The sequence below is a fragment of the Phragmites australis genome, chromosome 23 (genome assembly GCF_958298935.1).
Source record: "Phragmites australis chromosome 23, lpPhrAust1.1, whole genome shotgun sequence".
Taxonomy (NCBI): domain Eukaryota; kingdom Viridiplantae; phylum Streptophyta; class Magnoliopsida; order Poales; family Poaceae; genus Phragmites; species Phragmites australis.
Genome location: NC_084943.1, coordinates 18,043,392 through 18,062,096, shown reverse-complemented (window position 1 = coordinate 18,062,096; position 18,705 = coordinate 18,043,392). Strand labels below are relative to the sequence as shown.

Below are 18,705 nucleotides of genomic sequence, written 5' to 3'. Positions count from 1 at the left end.
ATCAGAGTTACTCTCACCGGAGCATTTTTTGCTAGAAAAAGAGCAAGTCAACACCGTATGGTCTGGTACTAGTGTGAAGAGAACACCAGAGTACTTTATAGAACTTGTGCAAATTCGCAGATGGAGCTCAATACACTCGATGATATGGTGTTCAATGGGATGCAATACCGGAGCTTTTTTCAGAGAATTACGTTTGGCAAAGTAGAGATGCTACTCACTAGATGGTTTGATGTGTGGATAACAAAAGCACGGAAGCATTTCTCAGCAGTAACAGCTAATGACAGATGACAATGTGAGCTTTGAAAATTGTACACACCAGATGATCCAATGTGTGTGAGATGGTGTACATCGGATCATCTGGTGTTCACAGGAAACGTGGGTGGTTGGGCAATGGCTAGATTTAGATATCTAGCCTATAAATATCCCTCATTTCGTCTCACTAAGTACTTTTGCGAACTCGAAGGAGTTTATACACTGTGTGTGTCATCAAGAAGTAAGAGAGTGCACTAGAGTGATTTACAAAGTTCTTAATTGAAGATTAATGACATCATTAGTGTATAGAGAGTAGCAAGTGTGCATCTACTTGTAGTTTAGACTTGATCTTGGTCAAATGAAGCTATTGACTTGTTACTTTTGGTGGGTGGCAACTCCTAGCCGGTCTTTGCTGATTGGATATGTCTCGGTGAGCTTTTGAAATTCTCGTGGGAGCCCTGAGAAGAGCGAACTTGGTTTGATGCCTGCCAATTCGAAGATGAAGAATTGACAATCATGAGGGATTGAGTCTTGGTGGCTAAGGGGAGCGATATCCTTGATGGATGCTCCAACTGAGGACTAAGGGGAGTGCCACTTCTCAATACCTTGTAAAAAAATCGGAGTCGTCTTGTCTATCTCTTTTCTTTTCCGTATTTACATTTTTGTAAGTTTTCAAATTCCGCATTTACTTTATGTTTTAGCTTGCTTGATTATTTGCTTGATTGTGTAGTTGTATTTCTTTCCATCTAGACTAAAGTTGTTAATTGTTCTAGAATTCGGTAGAGATAGTTTTTAATTAGAGCCTAATTCACCCTCTCTTAGGCCATTCGATTCTTTCATCTCTTTCATCTCTCTATAGGAAAACCGCACTATCGTTAGGTGATATACTGATATCTAATCACATGTTGGAGTGTTGTCATTTTTTATGTTGATCTCAACTTAATGCTAAACCGATGTAATAAATTTATGATATATTGGAACCGATATTATCTAAAATAGGTACTTACATGTATCAACCTAATCCTGGGACTAATACTGAGGTTCAAAGAGTCGAGATTTTGGTAAGAATTAACCCAGTTTGTCACAAAGATATACTATAAGAATACCTAAAAAGTGGTACTAGATAACCAAATAATGTTATTCATATCCCTTCTTTCCCTCTTTTCGCATTGACGCATTATGCATGCTATATTGGGAAGAATTCTCATAGCAATATAGTTTTTCTACTTCTGAAAAGAAACATACTTGTTAACCGTTTTACATATTACACATAACCATCTAATAACTACCTTGCGGCAAGATCCTGCTTAGGTTTATAAAAAAAAAAATGTAGTATTTGATTACTGTAGTCAGAACTCTAAAAATATCTAAGAAGTAGTTTCCAATATTTTTTTTAGAATGTTTATATATACATACACACACATACATACATTACACTATAGCCCAGTGATTTGAGAAGAAATAAATTTATGTTCTGATGGGTAATGCATGAGAATGTATGTGATACCGTGGTTGTAAAGGCTAACCAGTATATTCGGATAAAAAGAAAACCTTAGGATTCGATGGGCATTTATTGTCAAGCACTCTTTTGCAATAGCTGCCTATCATTTTGCATGATAAACTTAAGATAACCATTATTTTCCAACAACCAGTTTGCCTAGCTGTCTACGCATTGTCCATATGAAATCTAGTCATATGTATGATACGGTAATCTACATCTACGGATATAGAGGCTTATATATCTTCATTATTGTGAGAAAATAGAACTCCCTTTATCTGAAAACATATAAGATAAATAAAATAAGATTAACATGAGCATAATTCCTTATTTTTGCAGATGGGCCTGGATTATATTGATACCTAAGAAAACATGAGTAAATTTCTCCTCGCAAAGAAAACATGTGCATATTTCTATTGTATAATTATTGGTTCAAATCGTAGGATCGCTAACTATGAGAACATTATCAATAAGCTGCAAAAACATTACTCAGCAGACTAGAAACATTTCGAAAGAACTAAAGCAATATACCATTGAAAAAACAATATACTCTCCAAAACAATATTAAAAGCATTATTTGTTTCATTAGATATATTTTTAAAAAAAGATCTTTAAATATATTTAAACGTAAAGTAATATTTCTTCTCTTTGAAAGTTCAAAAAGTAAAAAGCAAAAAGAAAATGAAGGGGGGAAGTGGGCGTTCCCACCGCTCTGTGCGATGCAGGGCCTCGCGTTGCCATCGGCCTTTACTAGCCCCACTCGCTTGTCCACGGGCACCACCGCACCAGGCTTACTAGCTCTCGACGCATCGCCGCCGGCGAGCCGGTCCCCTCTCTCCTCGCCGGATCGTTCGCCCGCTGCTCCTCTCTCTCTTCCTTGTGGGGGAGGAGATCCATTCGAGCGAGGACTGGTTCCATCTTGTGCTGGTAAGTAACCGCTGCTTGCTTGGATGGATGGATTCGTTTGTTCACAATCGACCCCAGATTCTTCCTCCTCTCCATTCAGCCAGCTCTGGATTTGTGTGCTGCGTGGTGCGGTGCTAACCCGATCCGCGGCTCGATTAGGTTGTTCTTCTCCAGCGCACGAGATCGACACTGATTGGCACTGACTGAGAGCACTCCGTGGTGCCTGATTGAGTTGCGAGTGCGGTTTATCTTCCAAGAATTTTGGGGGTTCTGCTGAACCCCCATGACCCAGGTGAAATCCGCTCCTGGGAGGAGGGACATGGGCCGCGGTCGGTCGCCGGAGCCGCTCGATTTCTTCATCTGGACTGTCGAGGTGCTCATCTACGTTCCCCTTCTTTTACTTTACTGCTAATTGAATGCTATTTTTGCGGAAGTTTATTAGTGGTCTTCATCTATCTTGCGCATTGCTGCCACATAGGCTTTAGTTAGGGAGAATTAGCTAGGATATTGGGGAATCTGTGATATGGTGTTCTCTGATAATAATTCTTAGCTTTAGGATGCTTATCCGGCTCTGTGGAGAACTGGAGTGGAGGGTGATGTAGTTACGTTTTCACTCTGTTAGTTTCAAACATTTTTGAGGGGATATGGTGATGATGATTATGCGCCTCGTTCATAAGCTGGCACATTGGTTAGGTATTGGGGTAATCTATAGTGCGTTTCTTAAGAAAATTCGTAGTACCTTAATATTTATATGCTGTTGTTACTTTCATTTTGGTGCACTGCTATTGACTACTGAAGTGTTGAGAAAAGCACTTGTTATTCATTGATATATTGATTTTTGGTGCATCTTCTGTCATCTCTGATGGCATTAGAGCTTGGGCATTAGAGAGCCTATCATTCCGTAGATATCTTTTATTAAATCTACTAAGCCAATGAGGTGCTTGTTGTAAGCTTTTCCTGTACTTAGTATGATGTTATTATGTGAAGTTCAGTTAACTGATATACTCTTGTTTCCTATGCAAAGGTGCTTATGAACTTTTTACTAATCTGGGTCAAAGTATAAGGCTGTTGCGTTCCAAAAGGCATAAAATGATTTTCTGAGACTATTATAACTGATTAGTTATCATTTATCTTTTTTTTCCACAGGAGGTAATTATTCAAAGATTAAAATGTCCGCTTAAAGGAGAAAAACTAAGTCATTTATAGATATTATAATGCAACTATTCTGACTTAGCTTGTGAAAGTCCAAACTAGGCGTACACCGAGCCCAGTTTAAGGCCAGCTAAAACTTTGGCCCACACCCAACCTCACTAAAAGGCTTTGCGGAGCTTGGCTCAGTCAAGGCCCACTGTGGCCAGAGCATTATCCAAGACCAATCTAGTCCAAGCTCAACACAGGCCCAATCTGGCGTAACTGCCTAAGTCCATAGGCTAGTCCAACTTGTTTGGTATTACTTCAATGGGTGGCTTATTATTGCTTTGTCAGCCAGACATTTTGGATTTTATTTGATGATGTAGCACAATACTTGATCTCTGTCACACTCAGCTTTATATAAGAGATAAATATTCCTCAGCAGGAAGCTACACTTCTCAAAGGGCCTAAACCATTCTTAGGGGGGAAATAGAGCATATTGAAAAGCATGTCTAACTATTGCACAAGTTTGATATTTGGTTCTTTTTTTACCTATTATACAGTATAGTTTATCATCGAAACTTGACTACAAATTAAGCTTCATTGTTATGTCAGATTGTAAATCAACAGCATTAGTTTAGTACTTTGATTGACCAAGTGATACTCATCTCACCATTGAAGTAATATCATTTCTTGAGCTAGGTCATACTCACACTATAAGGGCTTTGGGTTGAGGTTGGGCCAGGCTAAGGATAGGTTGAGCTTGGGCCAGGTTTGGATGGTGCTGGGGCTGGGGTTGGGTTAGACCTAGGTTCAACAATGACAAGGCTCATTTAGGGATGATCTTGCTACAATATCTATATTTGGTTTCATTTTTATCTCATTTCTCACAACTGCAATCGTTTTATTCTTTAGATATACGCACTAAATCACTTTATAAATGGCTTGGACATTCAAATTTATGTCCATTGCAGAATATAGTCCTTATTATTTTCCACTATTGCTAATATAGTGAAATGCAAACTAGCTGCCAAATTCTGGCATGATGTGGTGCAAACTCTTTGTTTCTCTAGTATGCATTGTTGATTTTTGTTAACAGTCTGCCTTTGTGTCGATCCTTTCTTTTGTGCCTTTAAGGCACTTATCCTATATTATGGACAATCCCATGTGGAAATTTGTCTCTCTTTTCTGTGTAACTTTCCTAAGTCGAATGATCTGAAGCCTGAAATTCATTGGTTCATTTGCTTGTTTCGTTACTATGCCACAATGTCCTATGCCCAAAAATAAAATTCTTCACATAATTGGCTAGGCCATGTCGAAGAAAGCTTAGAGTGTCACTTATTTTCCTATTTAATTATCTGGTGCGTATATTTCTCAGTTTTTTCGTCTCTTTTTACAATCGGTCCTCTTCTTTTTCTTTGTTCTGCACATCTGGTTGCACTTTAGTTTAATTTAATCCTTGAATTGCGTGAATGCTTGCTCTAGAATTGTGTCTTATGTTAGGCCTTATAATTTGGAACCTCATTTGGGCCAGTATTGCACTTTTAGTTTTTTATGACTACGGCAGTTAGGGTCAAATGCAACTATTGAAGGCTATCTTGTCACCTCAAGATGCTTGACTATTCACCTTATAAGGTTATTATTTCCTTTCAGGATGTTGGATTATGGCTGGAAGAAATAAATCTTGGTGGCTACAGACAAGTGTTTGAAGAAAATGTTGTCAATGGAGAATATCTAGAAAGCATGTCCATGTTTACTACCGAGCAGATTCTGCGATTTATCAGGCGGTGCCATATGAAATGGGGAGACTTTATCACACTGTGCAAAGAGTTGAGGCGCATTAAAGGTTTGTATTATTCTTTTTCTTACTTAGCCTTTCATAAGGAGCCTATCCATAACACATCTCTGCTACCTTGATAACAGTTACGGTGCTCCGTTTTTACACATTTGCTCTTTCATATCCGCTTGTCTGTTTAACAATGTTTGAAGCAGTCCATTTGAATGAACTTCTCTTTTCCTCTCACTTATGCTATCATTTTTGGCATTGTACCGAAGCGACCAAAATACTAGTCTTTAAAGTGACAAGCTCATTGATTGCTATTTGTTCTCCATGTATGTAGAATGGCTTAGCTAAGTCGTTTGCAGAAATTTTAGGCATAGATAGTGTCATTGCCAACCTAACGGCAGCAGTTTGAGTTAATCATGACTCCGTTGACAAACATATACGGCACTACCTCTGGTCTATAATAGATGTCGTCCTAACTGCTTGCCGTCAAACATTAAAAAATTGACCATCATTATACATAAAAGTATAAACCTGTCACGTGAAATGGTCAAAATGATAGTAAGTGATTCGCCACCAAAAGTACCGTAGCATATACTCAGAAAAAGAATTCTCTAACGTGTGCGTTTGGGGCCATATACTATGTCACTGGGAGTATGAGTCGATGCAGCCATCCCCGTTCCCTGGTTGCTCATCTCGAAATGCGGTTTGCGGACGATGTGTGTCACTGCTTGGATCACGCATGAGACGCGACCTAGAGAGTGCAGCGGGTGGCAGGAGAGCAGGAGGTGGCAGGAGCATGGGCGACGGAGGGAGCTTGTGCTGCGGTGGCAAGAGAGCGTGGCTGTGAGAGCTTGTGCTGCGGCAGCTGGAGAGTGTGTGGGGCAAGGAGGAGAGGCGGCGGAGCACGCGTCGTGCTTGGCGGCGGCGGCGCTCGTGGGAGGTCGAGGGAGATGAGAGAAGCAATGCTACTTGGCTGCTATGGTTAAAAGACATGGGCTACGAGGGCTTCTGAGGGCTTCTAAGGTCGTACCAACACCTTAAATGAAAACAAATAAATCAGATAGTTTTTTTTGGGGGGGTGGGGGGGGGGGTGGTTATTCAAAGATCAGTTATGACTTAGGCATCAGTAACACTCACTTCAAGGAATACAGCACGCCTACCTAGTATGGACTGGTATCTTCAGAATAATGAGACAACGCAAGGAAAAGGGTGTGCCATCGGAGCTACTATTTTGTTTCAATTCTGTTTTGGGATGTGTGGAAGTTAGCAATCCGCATGCCAGAACTATAACTTATGCATCAGTCTTTTTGTACCATTATTATTATTTTTACTATTACTAGCACCTTTATTATCATTATTGTTTTCTAATATCTTTTTAGTTGGATCTTGTGGGTTTCATCGCTAGCCTACCCAACTTGCTTGGGACAAAGGCTATTGTTGTTGTTTTCTGTTTTGGGATGCTGTCAGTGTGTGACTCCAATGCTGTTTAGCATAGTGACCTTTAAGATTGAGTCCTAAATATACGGCTATTGAGTATCAGATATCTTTGCCATGAACTCTAAGCATTCTTTAGTGAGTTCTTCCATTGTTTTGTTTATAGTTTTAAGATCCCATGCTTATATTTTGCGTTGTATGTAATCTTTGAAACTGTCTCTGAACTCTTTAACTTCCATTAGTTTTTAAGACGCTGGAATAGAGAAATTTTTTCTTCCTTTTGTGAATTCACCTACCTTTTCAAAAGAAACTACTGGACCATGCGTATATTTTGTACTGTATGTGATCTTTTCCTGACCCCTCCTAATTGTTAAATCAACATCCAGTGGCCTGCCTAAAAGGGGAGCAAGAAGTCCGCAGGCCGTGGTGGGCGCCGTCATGCCTCTCCGTGGTGTTTGTGAGGGCGGCCAAGCAGAACAGGAAGTCCCGAGTCGTCTCTTTGAAGCTGGAACCCTAAGCCTGGTCATGCACTTTGAAACTGGTCTATTATCCTTTACTAGATCTGTTGTTCTTTATATATAGGTTTGGAATAGTAAGCTGATGTAGACAAACAAAGATAAAAATATTGTGCAGATGGTTCATGTAAGGTCTGCTTCTTGCAAATCTTCCTGAGTTGTTCTTATGGCTGGGCAAAAATACCCTGGAACTGAACCACCGAACCGAAACCCAACCACCAATATTATTGGTTTTTTTAAAACAGTTTGATTTCTATTTTCGGACTATTCGGTGTATTGTGTTCAGTTCAGTTTTGAGATTTCAAAAGCCAAACCACAGAAAAAACTAGCCAATCCTACATTCCCATCCATCCACGGCCCACTCCATCAACCTGGCCTCTGTGCGGTTGGGCCTGGACAACCGATCCGCAGGCCACTCCATCAGCCTAACCTCCTACTCCTGGGCGGTTGGGCTTGGCTAGCCTTCCCACGACCCACTCCTCAATGCACTGATATGAATTTTGTAAAAACCGAAATCAAATTGGATGGTTTTCCAATAATTTTTAGCAACTTCAGTTTGTATATTCTGAAAAACGAATTATTCAAAAACTGAAAAAACCAAATTCCAAGACCTAGTTGTTCTACGTGCCCTTGCCGAAGATTTGGCCTAGACCTTAATTATCTACCTCCATGGGTTCAACTACATTTGCTAAAGCATTGGCATACATGTTTTTTACTTTTGTTATGTTGCCATGTTGATTAGGTACTCTTAGTCTATCATGAGAAACATCTTAGTGAAGGGAATCAGTTTTGCCAAAAAATTGTATAACAGTTCCACGGTATGGAAAACGGTAAAGATGGGATATATGTGAAAATAATCTTATGAGACCTTTTCTTATGTATTTGCCGTTTGGACTTAATTCATAGTGTAACATATAACAAAAGTTATCATAAAACTTATGATGCATTCAAAAGAAATAATGGATAAGAAAATATGGAAGAAAATAAATTGCTACATGTGACGCTATGAATTGAGTTTAGATAAAAAATACTCTCAGATGATGATGAACGTGTCCCCACATGCCAGTGAGCGAGTGGCAGATGATACTCCAGTAATACTATCTCTAACTATTTTTCTTTTATTTCATTTTCTTCTTGATTTTCTTTCTCATTTTTATTTTCTTTATTTCCCCTCATCTCTAACAATTTACTTTCGAAGAGATTTGTAAAAAAATAAAAAATCCTGTTTCAAAGAGAATATTATTAAAAATCTCTTTATAAAAAATCGTTAGAGCACTTAACAGAACTAAATTACTTCCGCAGAATTCTGAGCCGCGAATGAGATCACTTGAGCATAGTCTAATAATTGGTGTACGGGAGCCGTCTATAGATAATCTACGTGGCACCTCCAGTGTCCAGAAACATCCCTGCGGCGTGCAAACCTCACCCTAATACAAGAGCACGGTCACACAGCCCCTTGACACACTGACAGGTGGACCCGATATTATATGGCTCATATGTCATTCTCCGGTACCCTGCCCGCGCCATCTAGAGACTTCTCCGATGATGGAAACCCGCCAAAGTGAGGAGCACGGAGCACCGCGGCTTTCCCACTGAGTTGTAGGCCATGCCCAATGCCAGATTTCATACGGTCCCACATGTCATTGGAAACGCATCTCATTCTACAGCCCTTACGGAGTGCCCGCACCATTTCCCCCGCGGTCGCATTCCAGAAACTTCTCCCCCAAACCGCTAAGCCCACTAGCCAACCCCACTCCACTTCTCGTCCAGCTCACTGACACCTCGACCCCACATGTAGGGCCATCGACATCCTCCTCCCTTCTTCTTGCCCAGCAAGGCGCACGCCATTTAAAAGCCTCCCTCTCCCCTCGCCACCCCAAAACCCTAACCCTCCTAAACCCTCGCGTCGTCTCGGCTCGGCTCGCCGCGCACGCGCGCCCCCGCAGCGCTCGGCCTTCGCGTGGCTGTAAAAGCGGAAGATGCTCGGTGCCTCGAGGCGATCCCTCTGCGCCGCCGCTGCCGCCCGCAGCCGCGCGGCCGCCGGCGCGGCCTCCGCCTCCGCTGTCTCCGGCGACGCCACCTCGGCCCTTCCCCTCCCGGTACGTGTTGGCCCGCGGCCTGGCGTCCGTCGCGCTTTGTTTGGTTGGTCGGTGGTCGCGATTCTAGGAAGACTGGCTCGCTACAGGCAGTAGTAGATTCGTATGTAGTATGTGTCGTTCGCCCGAATTGGCGAATTGGGCTCCTTCTTTTGGATCAGTCTTGGTGATGTGCATTAGTTTGGATTTAATTGATGCGTGCGTCTGAGGCCCGGGTGTTGATTTGATTCACTGTGCGATTGATCATATGGTTTAATGAGGGGCAAAAAAGGCCATCTGTTTCTAATTCGGGACTTAGGGATCTAAATTGAGTTTACGCACGAGCTGCTATGTTAAATCCGTTATGTCCTGTGATTTCAGGTGATCAATGGGGCGCCCGGAGCTCCTCAGCAACAGAAGAGGTTGCTCTCCGTGCTTGCAGTGCCTAAGGTTACTGGAACCGGCAATGTGGTGTCCCTCAAGCTGATGGATGGTGCCCTCGTGGGGAGGCGGTATGAATCAAGTGCGACTGCGGTTGACTCATCTGACATGCCGCCGGCTGAGAAGTACGAGTATCAGGCTGAGGTACCCATAGGGTGAATTGTGTAGCTCATTCAAATTTTTGCCGATGTTGTTTTGTGAATGATTTCAATGCGTCTGCACAATTTGTTTGGCAGGTCAACAGACTTATGGATCTGATTGTGCACAGCTTATATAGTAACAAGGAAGTTTTTCTTCGAGAATTGGTCAGGTGGGTCGCAATTCAGAACAGAAAAATTTCCATTTAGTGTATTCCCGCTTATGTGTTTGTTCTAGTAGTAGCACATCCTGTTCCTTGTTATGGCTTTGGTTGAAACTCAGTAGTGCAAATTGTTGTCAAGTTGCTGATGTAATGATTGCATTGTGGAATTTTAGCTTGACCCCTCTGAATTTGTTGTTCCATTTTCTTTTACTTGTAACTGCAGCAATGCTAGTGACGCACTTGATAAGTTGCGTTATCTGAGTGTCACTGATCCTGAACTTCTGAAGGATGGTCCTGAACTTGACATTCGCATACAAACAGACAAGGATAACGGAATAATAACAATCACGTAAGTATAAGCTACTTGGAGCTGATCAGTTACTTAACATTTAATTTCTTTATTGGGTAGTAATTTGCATATTGGCCTGCATTTACTCGTCTTCAGTGATACTGGGATTGGCATGACGAGGCAAGAACTTGTTGATTCTCTTGGGACTATTGCAAGCAGTGGAACTGCTAAGTTCTTGAAAGCGTTGAAGGTGTGATTTTCCTGCAGATTTTCTCTGTTTATTATTTTTCTATCTCTGAAATCCTGCCATATTCATGATTTTATGGCTGTTGTACAACAGGAGAGCCAAGAAGCTGGCATGGATAGCAACTTGATTGGCCAATTTGGTGTTGGTTTCTATTCTGTATTTCTTGTTTCAGATAAGGTATTGTGTTACTATGTTATCTTTTTGAGCTAAAATTCCTTTACTCCTGTCCATGTACTACTCCAAATATCCTTGACTTGTTAATATGTAATGAATCCCTTTTACTGTATAATAGGTTTTAGTGTCAACAAAGAGCCCGAAATCTGACAAGCAATATGTGTGGGAAGGAGAAGCAGATTCTAGTTCTTACACCATCAGAGAGGAAAATGACCCAGAGAAGCTCATTCCTAGGGGAACTCGCCTCACTCTCTACCTCAAGGTCTGTTTGCTTATTCCGGCATGTTCTGAAGATTTTGCTATATGATCCGTTTTAACTAGTATGCTTGCTTTTTTTCAGCGTGATGACAAGGGTTTTGCTCACCCTGAGAGGGTCCAAAAACTCGTGAAAAACTACTCTCAGTTTGTTTCCTTCCCCATTTACACATGGCAAGAAAAAGGCTACACAAAAGAGGTGGATATTCTTCTTCTTCTTTTAAATTTTGGATCAAGATAGTACTTACTTGAGGTATCCATTGATCTTCTAGGTTGAGATCGATGAGGATCCAGCAGAAGCTAAAAAAGAAGGTGATGGTGAAACCAAAACTGAGGTAACTATAAATAGCTAGGCCTTTTGGATTTTATACTGCTTTACTGTGAAAAAAAATCTATTGAGCTTAATTACTGATTGATAATTGTATCTCTGGTGTTAACAGGCTAAGAAAAAGACAAAAACTGTTGTGGAGAAGTATTGGGATTGGGAGCTTACAAATGAAACCCAACCTATATGGGTAAGATTTATTTCTGTTTCAGTTGCTGATATTTTGGTTAAGGAATCATGATGGTGTACATCCACTTTTAAAATTATGAACGTCTGAACCTTGTATTCCCCTTCTGTCCATTTTGCAGCTTCGGAACCCTAAAGAGGTTTCAACTGAGGAGTACAATGAATTTTACAAGAAGACCTTCAATGAGTACTTGGATCCCTTGGCCTCCTCGCACTTCACTACAGAGGTACGTCCCTTTGCAGTTAATTTGTTGTCTGCTGTTTCTTTGTTTTTTGGTGATTCGACGGTTATCACTACCGTGGTTGGTTTAGGTCTCACAACATAAGTGGTTGCTTAGATGATATGTGCAGTGTGCACGATTTGATCTACACAGGGCCCTTTTTCCCCCTACTGTAACGTTCTTGTAACTGCTCTAAACCAAATTTTATCGTCATACTGTATGAACTTACAGATGACATTTCTCTGCAATATATGTAAGCACACAAACAGATTATTCAAAACAAAAAATACTAATAATGCACTTTTCTGTAGCATGGACCTGGTAAAATAATGTAATCCAGGTTCATTATTGGAGATTTATTTGTCATTGTGATTTTGGCTGCTCTAGTCTACTTTTACCAGTTTTTCTCTTTTTTAAATTACTAAACCTTGTGGATAATTGATTTCGTAACATTTTCATTTAATAGGAGATTGTAATATTTGGTTCGTAGCCAAAACTTGACATGGTTTGCCACGCCTAAGGTTAGTCAGGTTTGACCAGCTTAGACATTTGTTTGGTTTGTAGCCACAATTGTGGCAAGATTCTCTTCTTGCTGCTATGGTCTCCCGCGTCAGTGACTCAAAAAAGTGTGGCAAGATTCCCTTAGTCTTGCCAAAGTGTGGTGAAGATTTTGATCGACTAACCTTAGGCGAATATGGCAAAAAAATTGTGGCAAATGGTGGCAATGTTAGTATATGAACCAAGCAGGCCCTTAATGTGATTTCTTCACTGACTATGTGCTACTATGGTGGTTTTGTACAATCGCATCGAACATCTTCTCATAAAAGTGATAGTGCTTATCTCTGATTGATGCAGGGTGAGGTAGAATTCAGATCAATTCTTTTTGTTCCTGCTACGAAGAAGGAAGACATAACTGATAGGAAGACCAAGAATATCAGGCTTTATGTTAAGCGTGTGTTCATATCAGATGACTTTGATGGAGAACTGGTATGTTCAATACATGGCAACTGTTCAACATGGCTATTCAAACAATGTTTGCATGACCGAGTAATTCTGATAACTGAGAATTTCGATTGACCAGTTCCCAAGATATTTGAGCTTTGTGAAGGGTGTTGTTGACTCAAATGATCTTCCATTGAACGTTTCTCGTGAGATACTTCAAGAAAGTCGAATTGTAAGTTGCTTGATGGGTGGATTTCTTAGTATGTCTTTGTCACATGCTTTTTCAATATTGATTTCATGTTTATTTTATCCTTTCCATCCTTTGTCATTTTCCATAGGTGCGTATAATGAAGAAGAGGTTGGTCCGGAAGGCCTTTGACATGATACTTGGCATTTCTTGCAGTGAAAACAGAGATGTAAGCATTTGCCTTTCCCTCCTCCTGGGACATGGTGCCGTAGTTATCTTCTTTCAGCTTTCTCATCTGAAATACACTGTAGGATTATGAAAGGTTCTGGGAGAACTATGGCAAATTTTTGAAGCTAGGTGCCATGGAAGACAAGGAAAATCACAAGAGAATTGCTCCTTTGCTGCGCTTCTTTTCTTCTCAGAGCAACGATGAATTAATAAGCTTGGATGAATATGTGGAAAACATGAAACCTGAGCAAAAGGACATTTATTTCATTGCTGCAGACAGCCTGAGCAGTGCCAAAAATGCTCCTTTCTTAGAGAGTCTCACTGAAAAAGAGTATGAGGTAAGAAATGAGGATAGCTTACTGTAACTACAAATAGATAATTGATTCTAGCGTAGTCTCATTTTTAGATGGTTCTTCTAGGGTTTACTGTTTTATGATATTGGTATCCAAGCCAAATTCTCCCTGAATAATGGAATAGATTTTGGGACTCAAGCCATTGATCCTATTAACTTTCACGTTGTTTTCAACCTTAGTTCGTGTTGGGTAGGTGTGTGAAAGAAGTCAGTGGAGTAACTTTGCAGAGGGACACTGGAACTTGAAAAGTTTCAATTTATTATCTGCCTTTGTCTTGAAGACTGCGAGTGCAAAAACATGATTTAAATATATTAAAATTGAAAGAGACACCTAAGGGGTAAGTAGTTGCCATGCAGAACTAGAGTGCTGCTGTGGCTACTCTGGACATGCTGCTGCGCATTAGAATAAGCACGCTTTAAACTATTTTTGAGACAATATTGTTTTTGCCACTAAACTGTGTCCATGTTTTGTTTCTTGCATCCTCTCTCTAACCAATGTTTAGGTCTGCATGTCTTTGAGAACCATATAGCAAGAACAAAAATGTCCCTACTTTGTTAATGCAGTCCCAGTTGGCATGAACATGAAGACATTACTATGTAGTCAAGCAAATGTTCTACTAGAATATCAATTATACCAGAAATGAGATTAGTCTGGTTGATGCGAGTTTTAAGTTTGATATGTTATGTTACTTCTTTTTTGTAGGTTCTACTTTTGGTTGACCCTATGGATGAAGTGGCTATCCAAAATCTGAACTCCTACAAGGATAAGAAATTCGTGGACATTAGCAAGGAAGACTTGGACTTAGGTATGCACATAAATGTTCCTATTACCTGCTGACTACTGAGTTGATATTGAAAAGAGGAGTTGCTTAACGTCAGATTACCCGCCTTCATTCTGGCAAGGCTTGCTCTTTTTGTTACCATCCACATTAATTATCGTGGTATATAAATACATTAAATGTGGTCAATCGTAGGTTTAATTCATACAATCAGCTAAATTTTGTCTTGTATAAGTAACTTGTCTGTTTATAGGGTATGCTATTTCTTCAAAACTGAGACAACTAATCATTTATCGTAGTGCTGTAATTTTCTTGTTTCTGATTGTGTTCTGCAAATATGCCTTAGGTGATAAGAATGAGGAAAGAGAAAAGGAGATAAAGCAGGAGTTCAGCCAGACTTGTGACTGGATCAAGAAACGCTTGGGTGACAAAGTTGCTCGTGTTGACATATCTAATCGTCTCAGATCATCACCGTGTGTTCTAGTTGCAGCAAAGTTTGGTTGGTCAGCCAATATGGAGAGGTTGGTCTCTACTACGAATTTGTGATGATTTCTCCGACTCACTGGAATTCCTGAATTCAATTTGTTGACAAATACTTGCTGTTGGTTAACAGGTTGATGAGGGCACAGTCTATGGGTGACACGTCTTCTTTGGATTTCATGCGTTCAAGGAAAGTATTTGAGATAAACCCAGAGCATGAGATAATCAAGGGTTTGAATGTAAGTACTCAGCTTGTTGTTGCCTCTCACTACAAAGTATTTAGGCCTGTGGAACAGGACAGTGTGGTGCCAATTTAATGTGTGGATAAATGACGATTTACTGTTTGACAAGCTGCAGACAAGTTTGGTAGTGCCAATAGTTGCTTTATATCCGGATAAGGATTTTGTCTACATTTCTTTGGAATGCAGGCTGCGTGCAGAAACAACCCTGATGATCCCGAAGCTCTAAAGGCTCTCGATGTCCTCTTTGAAACTGCCATGATTTCCAGTGGCTTTACTGTGAGTACACTCTTGCATTATTTTCCATTTTGTACACATTCTTGAGGAAAATCCTTTGTTTTATACTGAACCTTACTTTTTGCTGTGCTTTAAGCCTTTAATCAATGTTAAACGAGGGTGTAACTTGACATTGTTTCATTTCCTTTTTATTAAGTGAGGAAATCAGTGTAACTACTGTTTTACAACCCCTGATCAATCAGATAGGACGAGGCAAACATCCCAGCTGTATAACGGTTATATGAATGAGTTACAGTTTTCTTATTGCATTAGAGTGATTTTTTTGGGCTAAACCAGATAAGAATGCCAGCAATCATCAACTCTCGATTAGTGCTGCCAGTTTAGCACCTCCCTTGCCTTTTTATGTTTCTGTTATTTATTGGAGTATTCATCTTTTCTGGAGAGACTAACAAGGACTCGGCCCAAGCATTTGATGTCCAAATTCTGAACATGTTGGGTTATCATTTATTCTCTTCGATAGTGGTATCGTGAACTCTTGTCTTTAGTCTAACCTGGAATTGATACGAGCAACTCAGTATAATCACTATTTTGTTTTGACTGATTGTGCAAGTTTGTTATGTTTTTTCCCTTGTGTTCTGAATCTGTCAACGCATTGACTAGCTTATATGTTTTTGCCATATCACATGTCATCTCATGTCTGTCCTATGATGTTGCAGCCCGACAATCCAGCAGAGCTCAGCGGGAAGATATATGAGATGATGAGTTCAGCCATGGCCGGCAAATGGTCCGCACCGGTGCAACCCGCCAATCCGAGCCCACAGCATGCCATGACGCCTGACACCTCCGAGCCACTTGAAGCTGAAGTGGTCGAGCCTGTTGAGGCTGGCCAGCAGAAATAAGAGTCAAACCCTCGGGTCGCCTGCTCACGCAGAATCTTGTAGCTTACCTAGGATCATGTCAGACCGGATATGAGCACGGAGGATTTTGAATTTTTGTTTCAGCGGCCTGTATAACGAGCTGTGTGATTGCTAATGTAGACATTGGATAGGATCGAGACAGGAATTAGTAGTGAAAATACTTGACCATGGTCTCGTATATGTGTTCTTTGATGATTCCGTATCTCAAGTGATTCTGTTTTGAAGGATAAAACAATGAAATTGCTGCGTCCAGAACTGTTTGGATCTGCAGCTCAGCTCGAGTGTTTGGGATGTTTGTGTTATAGGAGAATTTTCCTATTTCTGTGTTTCCTATGAGATTGATCAGAAATGACCTTGAGTCAGGGCGAGTTTGTGTTGTGGAATAGCCACAGCAGTCTACAGACCTGAAAAGACCATGCGTAAATCATGTCGCGGTTTCGCAAGTCTGGATACAGATATCCAGTTTTCTACTGGCCTCGGAGAGCTAGAAAATCCTACTGACCACAGCGTAAACTGAGGGGAGGGGGGCCTCGTCGCTGCGCAGATTGAAACTCTGGATCTGCGGTGCCGGTGGAGGGCCCTCGGATCAACGCCTCCAACGTGCCCTCACGTGTTGCACGCCAGCGAACATGTGACATAGTGGGTGACTTAGGCCTCCGTTGCTGGATGTCATCCGCTCTGAAGCCACGTCCACTCGACGACACTAGGACAGGAAGCCGCCATTCGCCCTATGTTCATGAGGATGCCAGATCTAAGGACCACCGTGGTCGGTGTCGGCCGCCATCCCCTCCATAGCGTGTCAACTGCTGCCTGATGTCGGTACCCCTCTCACACTAGCCCACCAATTGCAGCCCCTCCGACAGACGTTGTCAAACTGTCGGACACTTCCTCTTTCACGAGATCTTTCACCCCCGTCGCTCCACGCCAATGTCCATAGCCGACGTGACAGTTTCCTCCACATCTAGCAACATGTAGGGGGGCTTTTGGCTCTATGAAGCGGGGGGCGACCCATTTCTAGGTCGTTGTCACCAGCCATCCCAAATGCTGGTTGCCACCTTCATCTCCTCTGCCAGATCTCCCACCGTCTTGCTCAAGTAGGGCGCTCCACATCCAATCCGCCATCACCCCCACACGCCACCAGCGCCTTCTCGAACACTACCTACCCACTCCATCGAGGGGTTGTGGGTGATGGTGGGCTCGAAGGGTCAATCTAGACGGAATCCGTCTTCATGTCCCATCACGTAGCCGTTGTCACAACCACTCGTGGCTCAATCGGAGCGCAACCTCGCTTTCAAAAGGTTGGCTTAGGGCACATGTTACCATTGCCATGCACGCGATCACCAAGTTAGCTCCTGCCGTGATGTCTTCTGTTGCATTTGTTGTTGGTACCCTGGGCATCGGGAGAGGCAACGTCTGAAAGTGCATCTAGGCCCCTTAAGTGGGTTTTGATTTATTGATGACAAAACGATTAAGGATCTAATATGTTTTTCTAAGTCATGAACATGTCTAAGTCTAAATTGAGAAGATATATGACGTTTGACGCCCGTCGAAAAGAAAGGAGAAACAATTAGGAGTACTCAATAGGATTTAAATTTTTTTATCTTTGAAATTGAGTCTAAGATAGCCGCTCTATTAAGAGGGTTGTATTTGATTGCTTGTTTAGTGTCTCAATGCTCAAGATATCCTTTAGAACCAATAAGTTGAGAGACACACTCACCCACGGACACCGGGTTTGTTTTGCAAAGTTCACTGAGTCCGGAGTCTCTGGTGTTCAACGAATACTCCGGTACTCAGTATTTAGTCTGGAGTCTCCGAGGTAGACTCCGGCAGAGGGTGCTCGGTTTCGATTTATTTTTTGTTGAAAAAGATCGAAGTCTCCGGTGTTCACCGGATACTCCAGTAGTTGGTGAGTTTTAAGGCCGGAGTCTCCGAGGGAGACTCCGTCAGAGGTCAATCGGTTAGGTCTTTATTTTTATTGAAAAAGACTGGAGTCTCCGGTGTTCACCGGATACTCTGGTAGGAGAAAATGTTTTAACTGGCAGAGGTGTCTCAGTTAACATTTATTCTTTTTGATAAAAGACCGGAGTCTCCGGTGTTCACGGGATACTCCGGTACCTGGAGAGGCCGGTGGGTCCGGCAAATCTCCGGACTTAGTATATTCGATAGTCCTATCAGGGCCGGAGATTCTGGTAAATTAACAGAATTGTAACGGCTAGTTCTGACACGTTCTGACGCCGTTTTTGGATTTGGGACTGGATACTCCGGTGTTCACTGGATACTCTGGTCAGATCTGACAGAACAGTAATGG

General features: G+C 41.6%; 2 protein-coding genes across 2 annotated transcripts; both read left to right on the top strand.

The window, feature by feature from the left end:
* The first annotated feature begins 2,443 nt into the window (after nt 1-2,443).
* On the top strand, nt 2,444-7,670 carry LOC133906691 (uncharacterized). The gene is made up of 4 exons (XM_062348663.1): nt 2,444-2,677; nt 2,816-3,029; nt 5,441-5,633; nt 7,394-7,670. Exons 2-4 carry the CDS (start codon nt 2,940-2,942, stop codon nt 7,522-7,524), a joined length of 414 nt encoding a protein of 137 aa, XP_062204647.1. The 5' UTR covers nt 2,444-2,677; nt 2,816-2,939; the 3' UTR covers nt 7,525-7,670.
* Nucleotides 7,671-9,307: 1,637 nt separating this feature from the next.
* On the top strand, nt 9,308-16,680 carry LOC133905940 (heat shock protein 90-6, mitochondrial-like). The gene is made up of 20 exons (XM_062347752.1): nt 9,308-9,621; nt 9,979-10,182; nt 10,275-10,348; nt 10,563-10,688; nt 10,785-10,878; nt 10,969-11,052; nt 11,168-11,311; nt 11,390-11,503; nt 11,577-11,639; nt 11,745-11,819; nt 11,938-12,042; nt 12,892-13,023; nt 13,118-13,210; nt 13,317-13,394; nt 13,477-13,731; nt 14,449-14,551; nt 14,871-15,045; nt 15,138-15,243; nt 15,433-15,522; nt 16,197-16,680. The coding sequence occupies exons 1-20, from the start codon at nt 9,502-9,504 to the stop codon at nt 16,377-16,379; spliced, it is 2,418 nt and encodes an 805-aa protein (XP_062203736.1). The 5' UTR covers nt 9,308-9,501; the 3' UTR covers nt 16,380-16,680.
* The last annotated feature ends 2,025 nt before the right edge of the window (nt 16,681-18,705 follow it).